Consider the following 11,583-nt stretch of genomic DNA (forward strand, 5'->3'; position numbering starts at 1 on the left):
ACCCAAGAATTCTGACAAGGGTTGGAACTGGTTGGATACTAATCAAAAATGGATCTCGCTTCAAAACTTTCTCCAAAGTTGGAGTCGTCACCCCATGCTTCGAAACACAAACCGGAAGAACGAGGGGCCATGTCGTGGTAATGGTCAAACCACAACTTGGTTCCTGCAATTCAGCTTGTTCTTGTTCTTCGTCCGACCTCTCTGCTAGCAATCTTTCTAGTTCCTCCAAATCTCTTTCTGGATTAAATTCTTCATCTTGTAACTCAGATGTCCCTTCTGTGTTGGGCAAGATGTTATCTAACCATCTTCCAAATTTCTTCAAATCTTCATCTGAGTCATACTCCCCATCTCCTCGCTCAATTTCCTGTACTACTTCCTCAAGAAAAGCATCAAAAGCATCGAGATTTGGAAAATACATAATAAATAAAAATAAAAATAAACTAAATAAACTTCTGACCAACTCGGCGAGTAATCGACCCTACTCGCCGAGTACATTTGGAATCAGCATTTTATCAAAACACGAAAGTCGTCCGAAATTGTGTCTAGTTTTCAGAACATTTTGAATCTCGTCAATAGGAGTTACGGTTCATGAGATATGGCCAAAACACTGACGAGGGGTCAAGCTGTCCAGCAACATCCTTCTTTCTTCAAAATCCAAGATCCAAGCCTCCAATCGTTAGTTCTGCTTCCTTTTCCTTTCGAGCATGTCTTTGTTGCTGAAAATGAAATATTTAATCTAATTAAGCACCTTTTGTTCATTAAATGAGATAAAATCAACATAAAGTATTAAGATAATGCATGAAGTTTATAACTAAATATGCCCATATCAAAATACCCCACACTTGACTTTTGCTTGCCCCCAAGCAAAACTGAATTTTAGTATACTAATATTACATAAGACAATCCCAATCAAACCCAGCCATTAATCCTACCAATCAATCAAACCATATTGTCAACTTTGTATCCCCAAACAGAAGTCTAAAGATTTTAGTTCATAATTAAGGTAAATAACAGCAAACAAACAAGTTCAAGTTGCTTAATCATATTGATAAAACAAAAGAATAAGTAGAATGATGAAATTGTGCCTTAATTACTGCCGGAATTGAATTCTAGTTGTCTAAATTAACGAATTTCCTAGTTATTGATTCGGGTTAAATAAGACTTGTAATGGTTAATTAAATTGGCCCTTCAATTAACCTCTTGCTGATGTTCATCAAACAATCTCACACATTAACTTACCTATCTTCTAGTTAATTCTAGTTTCACATTCGTTATTCCTAGACATACAACTATGTGGTCACAATAAATCATATGAAATTAATAACTAAGAGATGTTCATACAACTTAATTACTAATTTATTAACAGAAGAATAGTTATTGTTAACACATAAGGTTCTTTAACAAGCTTAATAAAACATAATCAACAATTAAAATTAATCATAATCAAATAATCAATCCATGTTCACAAATTCATCTACCTAAACAGAAGTTATGAGTTTTTAGCTCATGATTACAGCAGAAACAAGCACAAAAACGAAATCAATTGGTAAAAACATAGTTCAAACAAGATATTAGGTAAGAGTAAACTTGATTTTGACTTGATTCTCCTTAAAATTGAATGTAGGGTTGATTCCCTTGCTTCCCACGCTCCAGCAGCACCTTTAGTCGACAATTGGCCTCCAAGGGTTCATCTATCTCCTAGGGTATCGATCTGAAAGTCCCTTTATATAGATTTTCACAAAAAAGAGGCTACTCGGCGAGTCCAATGACCTACTCGGCGAGTCCATCACTTAAAACCCGTGTACGACAAGTCAGCGCGTCCAGAATCGCGAAACTTCTGACCAACTCGGCGAGTAATCGGCCCTACTCGCCGAGTACGTTCCGAATCAGCATTTTCTCAAAACACGAAAGTCGTCCGAAATTGTGTCTACTTTTCAGAACATTTTGAATCTCGTCAATCGGAGTTACGGTTCATGAGATATGGCCAAAACACTGACGAGGGGTCAAGCTGTCCAGCAACGTCCTTCTTTCTTCAAAATCCAATATCCAAGCCTCCAATCGCTAGTTCCGCTTCCTTTTCCTTCTGAGCATGTCATTATTGCTGAAAAATGAAATTCTAAACTAATTAAGCACCTTTTGTTCATTAAATGAGATAAAATCAACATAAAGTATTAAGATAATGCATGAAGTTTATAACTAAATATGCCCATATCAATGGAATTGGGACAGTGCTGTGACGGGTTGGTCGTCGGCAACGAGAGAAATGGCGGTGTCTGGCGGTCTTGCTCGATCGTAAACACAAAGCTGGGGTGATTGGTTCTTGATGCAGGTGGTTGAGGAGGCTATCAACATGGTGGCAGCTGTAGAGAACTCTAGATAGGGTTAGGGTTTGTTCATCCAGGAGGGAAAGAACGCACGGGGTTTAAAGTCACGTATCCCATCCAAACTTTCTACAAATTTGTCACCTCTAGTCCATCCTTACCATATCTTTTTCAATTTAAATCCAAAAGTTACCCTTTAGCCCTCCCTTCCATAATTCCTTACAAAATAAATCCCAAAATTACTAAACAACCTCTCCTCCATAATTTATTCTTAAATTGAATCTAATACTTACACTTTAACCCCCTCCTTCATGATTTATAACTTTTAACTCCTCGAACTAATGCCTTGCTTATTTATTCTTGATTTTAGGGCTTCTATACGTTTATTTATTTATTTTAGGTTACCATTCGTTCACTAATTTATTTATTTAACTAATAAATAAACGAGTATACACTTCGACAGGTCATAACTTCTTCGTTATAACTCGGATTTCGGCATTCTTTATATATTCGAAATCCTTGTTTCAACTACTACAACATTATCCATGGATATTAGTTTTATCTAACATTTCAATTTGACGCTTATTTTCATACTTAATTCAATTAAGTCACACAGTTAAGCAGAAAACACATAATACTCAAATAATACACTTCTATTATTTCAAAACGAGTTACAAAGGTTAACCTAGACTATTATATCAACATTAATGACAAGCCAAGAAACACAGACTATTAAAATACTATTAAATAAATAATATTATATTTATAACACTTAATTATAAGCTTTTGTAAAATACGTTATCTTATTTAAAACTTTCAATATGTATTTAAGTTTTCATATGAATTTGATAAACAAAAAATAAATTTTATATTTATAGTTAATTAATATAATTTAATATATATAATACAATATTATAAATATTAAATAATACATTTAAATTATAATGAGTATATAAAATAAACTAATAATGTATAAATATATTAAAAAAAAAACTAAAACTGATAACTCAAAATTCATCCGGAAGAAATGAATAGTATAACATTTTGTGATATACTATTCATTTCCCCTAAAATTGGGAAATAAATAGGATAGTGTTGGAGAGAAATACGGAAAGAAATGTAAAAAAGAAATGAAAAATAGAGGTGGATTGGAAATGCAACACTCTTTAGAAACACACATATTTTTCTTGTAGTGAATTAGATAATAAAAAATAAATAAATAAAACCCAAAATCAAATAAGTAATCCTACGAATTTAACAATACTGTTTGTAGGACCATTCCTCTAGTATATTCTAACGGTACATGGACAAAACGGTGATGCCGAGAATATTAAAACCCATAAATTATTTATACTGACGATTATTAGTACTATTGAACGAATGCATATCCTAAGTTCCTATCAACCTAAGCGATGAGTTGTAAAATCAAATTTACCAATATATTCATCCACGGGTTTCATGGGCAGATGTCATTTATAACCAATACCTGGATTTTTGTTAGTAACGGCCACGAAAACTTTGTTTATCTGCCTTCATCATCCCCAATCATCAACGATTTCTTCAAACCCCAAAAAGTAAGCGGAGAGAGAGAGAGAGAGAGAGAGAGAGGTGAACGTTGCCGGTGTTGATCTCAGGCGACGTTTTCCAATCTCCTGCTGACCGACTGTATGTATCCTCAAAACCCTAATCATTTCATTATTTTCCTCAATATAGATATCCCTGAATGTTCTACATTTTTCTTTTTTACCAATTTGATCGAGTCTTTCGTTCAAACGTTTGAATTGTTCCATTTCCATCTTTAGCTTTTATTTATACGTATTTAGCTCCTTTTGCTGTTTGATGATGCTAGACAGCAATAGGGTCCCAGTATTATGCCAATTACAAGCTAATTCATCGGGCCAATATAATTAGCTTTTGTTTCCTCATAGATAAAACATTTGTACAATGCTTATTGCTTTTGTAATGCTATTCGTGAAGCTATTAATTAACAGATGTTCAAGAATTGCTTTGGGTCCATGATATATAGGTTCTTGGCCTAACATTCATGTGTAAATGATATGTCGAGCTAATCACCTTCAAACGTAAAAGAATACCGAAATTGTTATCTGCAAGCGGTAGGCCATTGATATCAATCAGTTACCCTGTCTTGTATCGAATTTGTGCAAGTTGAACTGTAGTACAACGATTTAAACTATTGAAATCTAACAATTTGCGCATGGAGTTGTTTTACTACAATTGAAGATGCTGCACTTTCAATATATGTTAGCTGACCATATATAGGTGATAAATTTCAGGTTCTATTAGCAATGACGCCAGCCTCCGGAGAGATTGCAAAGCGTGTTGCAAACACTGAGACTGCGCTTGTTGCTAGGGAAGACAGTGAATATGAGAGACTGGTTGTATCTAGTGAAGAGAAGGTTGAAGGTGATGACATACACCCTCAGCAAACAGAAAGGGAAAGGTGTAGCTGGTCTTGGAAATGGTGGATTAAGGTTATATCATTGTCCATTCTTACTATCGTAGTTTCAGTCATTTCAGTGAAATGGGGAATGCCAATTGTATTTGAGAAGGTAAAACTAAAGCAATCAAACAATACGTACTATTGTCTATATATGATTAGAACTTATACAAAACTAGCTAATACGTATTTACATAATCATAAAAGTACTGTAGTACAGTGTAATTTTTCTCATGTTGGTGTGAATACAGCTTCTAATCCCAATGATGGAATGGGAAGCCACAGAATTTGGTCGTCCAGCACTTGCTCTCATACTTGTAGCCTCCTTGGCACTTTTCCCAATCGTCTTCTTGCCATCTGGTCCTTCTATGTGGCTTGCAGGGATGATATTTGGGTATGGACTGGGATTTGTTATAATCATGGTTGGAACAACAATCGGAATGGTTTTGCCATATCTGATTGGTCTATGTTTTCGTGATGTCATCCATGTGAGTACCAACGACAGATATTATATAATTTATAGCTGATATATATATATATATATATATATATATATATATATATATATATATATATATATATATATATATATATATATATATATATATATATATATATATATATATATATATATATATATATAATTTAAAATTATTTAATTTGTAGCGATGGTTGAAGAAATGGCCACGGACAGCTGCAATGATTAGAATGGCTGGAGAAGGAGACTCGTTCCAGCAGTTTCGAGTGGTTGCACTCTTTAGGATTTCACCATTTCCGTACACCATATTCAACTATGCAATAGTAGTGACCAGCATCATGTTCTGGCCCTACTTATTTGGATCCATCGCCGGAATGATTCCTGAAGCCTTCATCTATATTTACAGGTAAGGCCTTCCCATTAATGAAACTCTATATATGTTACATATTTGTATTCCTGAATTTACTCAATTTATTAAAAATGTTAAAAATAAACAGGTTCATTCTTGTGTGTTATAATATACTTTCATGCTAATATGAAGATAGGAAATCATATATATGTCTACATTTTTTTAGGAATTGAACATCTCTTGCTGCTTTAATGATAATTACATGTTGTGCAGTGGGAAGTTGTTAAGGACATTTGCGAATGTACAGTATGGAAATCATGAAATGAGTCCACTAGAAATTATATACAATGTTATTTCCTTCATCGTAGCAGCTGTGATGACCGTATGTTTCACAGTTTACGGGAAAAAAGGTCTAACAAAACTTGAACATGAAGAGAAGTGTGGGGTAACTGTAGTTCACTTAGGGCATATACAGTTGGATAGACTTTCGTTGGAGAGACCAAACCAACATGGCCTTCATCACAGCTTGAGGTCGCCGTAGGTTTAATTTTATCGCTAACCATTTGGTAGGAAAAACCAGCAGACAGAATAAGGACAAATGAGTTGAGTATTAAAGTAACCATTGTTTATTTTGTACATGAAGAAGGTTCCTGTACATAAAAACTACACCACCTAATTTGTGGAACTTGTCTGTTCTAGCTATATATCAAATGACAGATTTTCCAGCTTCGTTTATTCCATACTTAATGCATGATTGTCTCGTATATTTAATTGTGTGTGTTATATACATTTATCAATCATTCATCCAATGTTAGTATATATTATATATCATTTTTCATCGTTAATGAAAATGTTGATTGTTGATATGATATATGCTGGAAAATTAGTTTTACTAATTTACTAAAATGAGTTTTTTTATCATTTTTGAGCATGAATTTTGGACTCTAAATGTAATCAAAACAGACAATTGATTATATATTCGTGTTCTCCTCTGTGATATCTTCGTTTCGATATATCACACGTCCAAAACGGATTAAAAATGAATGACAAATTAATTGTTGAAGTATGGTAATTGAAAGAGAATAATAAAGGAGTCAAGTGGGTTTTAACTCATCCCGTATTGGTGGGAGAATGAAAAGGAAATTTGTTTATAACTACAAAGACTAGTTATCATTGTAATATTAATAGAAATCAAGGCTTTCTTTTGTGTATTGTCACCCAAACTAAAACGGCGGAAACGTTCAGGGGCAAAAGACGTTATATGTAACCTTCATCAAGTATAACTTGGATGTATAAATTAAAGGATTATAGAAGAAACAATTATCCAAACAAAGAAAATGAAGTAAAACAGAATTCACACATTCTACCTTAAGTTCACATCCAAACAAGGAAAATGAAGCAAAGCAGAAATCTCACATTCTAAGATCTATCCGATCTTCATTATTTATTACTTAGAAATGTATAAACTAAGAAATCATATTGTTAACCTTTAAGAATCCTTATGATGTACTAAAATGTTACTTATAAGACGTTACTATTATTTCAAAAAAGCATATATTTTCTAGTTATCATTGTAATATTAATAGAAATCAAGGCTTTCTTTTGTGTATTGTCACCCCCAAACTAAAACGGCGGAAACGTTCAGGGGCAAAAGACGTTATATGTAACCTTCATCAAGTATAACTTTGATGTATAAATTAAAGGATTATAGAAGGAACAATTATCCAAACAAAGAAAATGAAGTAAAACAGAATTCACACATTCTATCAGACCTTCATCAAAAATTCACATATTCTACCTTAAGTTCACATCCAAACAAGGAAAATGAAGCAAAGCAGAAATCTCACATTCTAAGATCTATCCGATCTTCATTATTTATAACTCAGAAATGTATAAACTAAGAAATCATAATGTTAACCTTTAAGAATCCTTATGCTGTACTAAAATGTTACTTATAAGACGTTACTATTATTTCAAAAAAGCATATATTTTCTGTTGAAGTTGTTATGTAGTTTTAAATCCCATAAAATCGTTATGCATGCGTGTTAATATACCATGTATTAGTACACTTAGTTTTAGTTCATAATAAACTATAAAAAGACTGCAATATGTTCGTTGTGTTCCTCTTACCCTATGTTAAGACCATCCTATGATCACTTAGTACATACATATTATATCTAGTCAGAAACGAACGGACAATTGATTGTGCGATCCTGTTGTACCCCCACATCCAAACAAGGAAAAGGAAAGTAAAATAGAGCTCACACATTCAATTGTTTACCAGTCTCTCATCGTATATAACTTTGGTGTATATGCTAAGTAATCATAGAAAATACTCCTTAAGACCGAATGATTAGTTATGTTCTTATTTAACGTGATCAGGTACTGTGTAGATGTACCCTTTATAGTGGCGTCCGGTATTGTGGTCATGTACCCATTTTATATTGGAGTCTGGTACGGTGAAGATGTACCCATTTTATATTTGAGGTCCAGTATTGTGAAGATGTGCCCATTTTAGTTCGTTATGTTTCGTTCGTAATACGGTCACGTTTGTAATACTGTTCATACCTTTCATATAGTTAAAGCTATAAAGTATTTATTCTCTATGTATTACAATAAAGTATTTATTCTCTATTTATTCCTAAGGAGCCATATAGTGTTAGTATGCGAAATCTCTCCAAGAATAGTGAATCTCTCCCACATCTCTCTAAGTGTGCTAAATCTCTCCAAGAATAATGAATCTCTCCAAGTATAGTGAATCTCTCCTAAATCTCTCAAAGTATGTGAAATCTCTCCCAAATCTCTCCAAGAATAGTGAATCTCTCCCTAATCTCTCCAAGTTGCAACATCCAAAATTTCAAACAAATTTAAACTTTTAAAAACATGTCAAGTTCATCAAAATATTACAAATTTAGTTTTCAAAACAGTAATTATTAGAGTCTTTTCCCAGAAACATAACATAGTAGGAGGAGCTGTACGATCACGCCTTGACGTTGCCGCGATCCCCTAAGGTACCTGAAACCATAAATTAAAACTGTAAGCCCGAAAGCTTAGTGAGTCACCCCAAAATACCGATACACATACAGTCCACATAACAATATCAACATTAGCATATCATATCAATCAAAACATAACAGCATACAATAGGTCCCCAGCTTTACAAGCTGGACTACCCCCAGGCACTCAGTACGAGTCTGGAATGCCTACTGGGACCTCATCTTGTATCTGGAATGCCATCGAGCCCTCAGTATGTGTCTGGAATGCCTATCGGGCCCTCAGCTCATATCTAGAATGCTCCCAAGTCCTTAGTATGAGTCTGGAATGCCTATCGGGCCCTAAGCTCATATCTGGAATACTCTCGGGTTTATTGGCTACCGCATGGAGCAGTACAACCTCAACCCACCCCACACAACATGTCGACATGTAACAGATAAATGCACATACAGGTAATCAATCAGTATCACAGGCAGCCCTACAGATCTACCCGACTAGCATATCAACTAGCATACATTACTAAGTCAACTCAACATATCAATAACTACTAGGATATCGAATCCATTGGGTCGGCCTTGGTGCCTTAGACCCCTTAGTATAGTGAGGATAACTCACCTCGAAACATCGACTCATAGAAATTAGTTCCAACCTTTGGGTTACTGACACGAATCCCACCACCTATATTGATCACGCATTGCATACATAAGATTTTGATCCTTCTAGAATTGTCCTCAAAAGTCAACAGATCAACTTAGGTCAATGGCCAAAGTCAACAGTCAAGGTCAACAGTCTATGTTGACCTGACTCGCCGAGTTTCCCTGGCTTCTGGTGCACTCGCCGAGTCATCCAGTGACTCGTCGAGTTTCCCTCGTTTTTTGACTGAACTCTAAAGCCACTCGTCGGGTTTCCTAAGCGAAACTCGATGGGTGCATACGCGGGCATATCCTTGGGAAAGTTCATCTGACTTGCCGATTTGTTCATCCAACTCGTCGAGTTTCATGACGATCTTCAGCGGACTCGCCGAGTTGTTCATCCAACTCGTCAAGTTCACGGCTTCCTTCATCAGACTCGCCGAGTCATCCTTGTGACTCGTCGAGTCCGTTTGGTCTTTTTCGATAGAGACTTATTCTGAGCCATGCAGTGGCTCCAATTCATAGATCTAGGCTTCTATGGTATACTTATTACGTAAAGTCACAAACTTTACATACATGCATTGCATTTAAGGATCTAAATGCCAAGTCTAAGCTCTTAATGGGTTTTCATGCCCAAGAGGGACCTCATGCATGATCAATTCTAGGACTTTATGTTTCTAGATCTTAGAGAGGGTTCAGATCTGAAGTTACAACTTCAGATCCAACTCATTATTCACTTATTTGAGGTCCATAGAAAAACCCTAGAACTTCAATGGAAGGAAAACTCATAGAAGAGATGGTAATTTAGGATACCTCTGGAAGATGACAACTGAAAGTAGTGCTGATTTCCCCACCTAACTTGCTCCAACCTCCTCTTCCTTCATGCCTTCTCCTTCAAAATCTTCAAATCAAGCTTCACACACTCAACAAGCACACACACTCGAATTAGGGACTCACTAAGACTGTAAAGAGACCCAAGGGAGGCTAAGGCTCCTTTAAATAGGGACACAAACCCCAGGAATTAGGATTTCACTTGCGAGATCCTACTCGTCGAGTCCCACTACTGGACTCACCGAGTCAGTCACTTAAGTCGCGATCCAATCCCGCTGCTACTCGACGAGTAGGGTAACCGACTCGTCGAGTAGGGCTAAAACCAAGAAACTATAATTTGAACAATACCTGGAAATCGGGGCGTTACACAAGTATAGTGAATCTCTCCTAAATCTCTCTAAGTGTGCTAAATCTCTCCAAGAATAGTGAATCTCTCCCAAATCTCTCCAAGTATAGTGAATCTATCGTAAATCTCTCAAAGTATGCGAAATCTCTCCAAGTATGTGAAATCTCTCTAAGTATGTGAAATCTCTCCCAAATCTCTCCAAGTATGTGAAATCTCTCCCAAATCTCTCCAAGTATAGTGAATCTCTCCTAAATCTTTCAAAGTATGCGAAATCTCTCAAAGTATGTGAAATCTCTCCCAAATCGCTCCAAGTATGTGAAATCTCTCCCAAATCTCTCCACATATCTTAAATCTCTCTCAAATCTCCCTAAATACCTTCCTCGGTCGAAAACATCTCAAAACCGGAAGAGGAAACCCCAAAAGGAACCCTCTCGGTCCGGAACCTCTTGGTTCGGAACCCACCATTGTCTGGACTCCTCTTGGTCCGGAACCCTCTTAGTCCGGACACCTTCTGAGGAACCGAGAAGGTTCTCACCCTCGGAACACTCTTGCTTCAGACCTCCCCACTGCTCCGGAAGGCTTGACTTCGAAAGGAATGACTCCGGAGGGTAGCACGTGATATGTTTCGGAAATACTAGTAGCATTCGCATCTTCGGTCCGGACTTACCCATTTCGCACCGGACTCCGGAATTGGAAAAAGGACTTCGGAACTCGCTCAGTGCCTCCGAAACACACATGCTGGCCCCTTCGGACCCTCGCAGAACCGACCCTCCCCTCCGGAATTCTAAGAGGAGCCCCGGATTTGGTCATAGGGCTCCAAAAATCACCTTTTGACTTCGGATTTTCATCATTTTTGGACTTTTCCATCATTTTAAGGTATATTGAGGTCGGGAATCCCAACAAACTCGTGTTTTTCTTATCTAAGACCCCCAAAACCCCTATTTTTATGCTAAAATGAATTATTTTAAGCATATTTACATAAAAATAAAAGGGTTAGAATTTAGGAAAACCTTATCCTAAATCAAGAAAAGGACAAAAGGATTGACTTTGTAATTTGATGAAATTCCTCATTTCCCATGCAAATCACAGTACTCCATGCTTTATCCATCAAACATCCATGCATGGACCACCAGATCCCCATGCATCAAAGATTCCTTTCCTTTTCTTATACTCC

The 11,583-nt window shown here is 36.1% G+C and overlaps 1 protein-coding gene across 1 annotated transcript; it reads left to right on the top strand.

Annotated features, from left to right (window-relative positions):
• The first annotated feature begins 3,722 nt into the window (after positions 1-3,722).
• LOC145005415 (uncharacterized) lies at positions 3,723-6,377 on the top strand. Its single transcript, XM_078964500.1, has 5 exons — positions 3,723-3,986; positions 4,616-4,891; positions 5,031-5,267; positions 5,446-5,663; positions 5,880-6,377. Exons 2-5 carry the CDS (start codon positions 4,628-4,630, stop codon positions 6,145-6,147), a joined length of 987 nt encoding a protein of 328 aa, XP_078820626.1. The 5' UTR covers positions 3,723-3,986; positions 4,616-4,627; the 3' UTR covers positions 6,148-6,377.
• The last annotated feature ends 5,206 nt before the right edge of the window (positions 6,378-11,583 follow it).

This window comes from Lactuca saligna, chromosome 7, assembly GCF_052625555.1.
Source record: "Lactuca saligna cultivar CGN05327 chromosome 7, ASM5262555v1, whole genome shotgun sequence".
Lineage (NCBI taxonomy): Eukaryota > Viridiplantae > Streptophyta > Magnoliopsida > Asterales > Asteraceae > Lactuca > Lactuca saligna.

Excerpts from the sequence above, each read along its gene's own strand:
- LOC145005415 (XM_078964500.1), top strand. The coding sequence starts at position 4,628 with ATGACGCCAGCCTCCGGAGAGATTGCAAAGCGTGTTGCAAACACTGAG. Across the intron at positions 5,268-5,445 it reads GTTTTCGTGATGTCATCCAT|CGATGGTTGAAGAAATGGCC; the intron begins GTGAGTACCAAC and ends TTTAATTTGTAG. Across the intron at positions 5,664-5,879 it reads GCCTTCATCTATATTTACAG|TGGGAAGTTGTTAAGGACAT; the intron begins GTAAGGCCTTCC and ends CATGTTGTGCAG.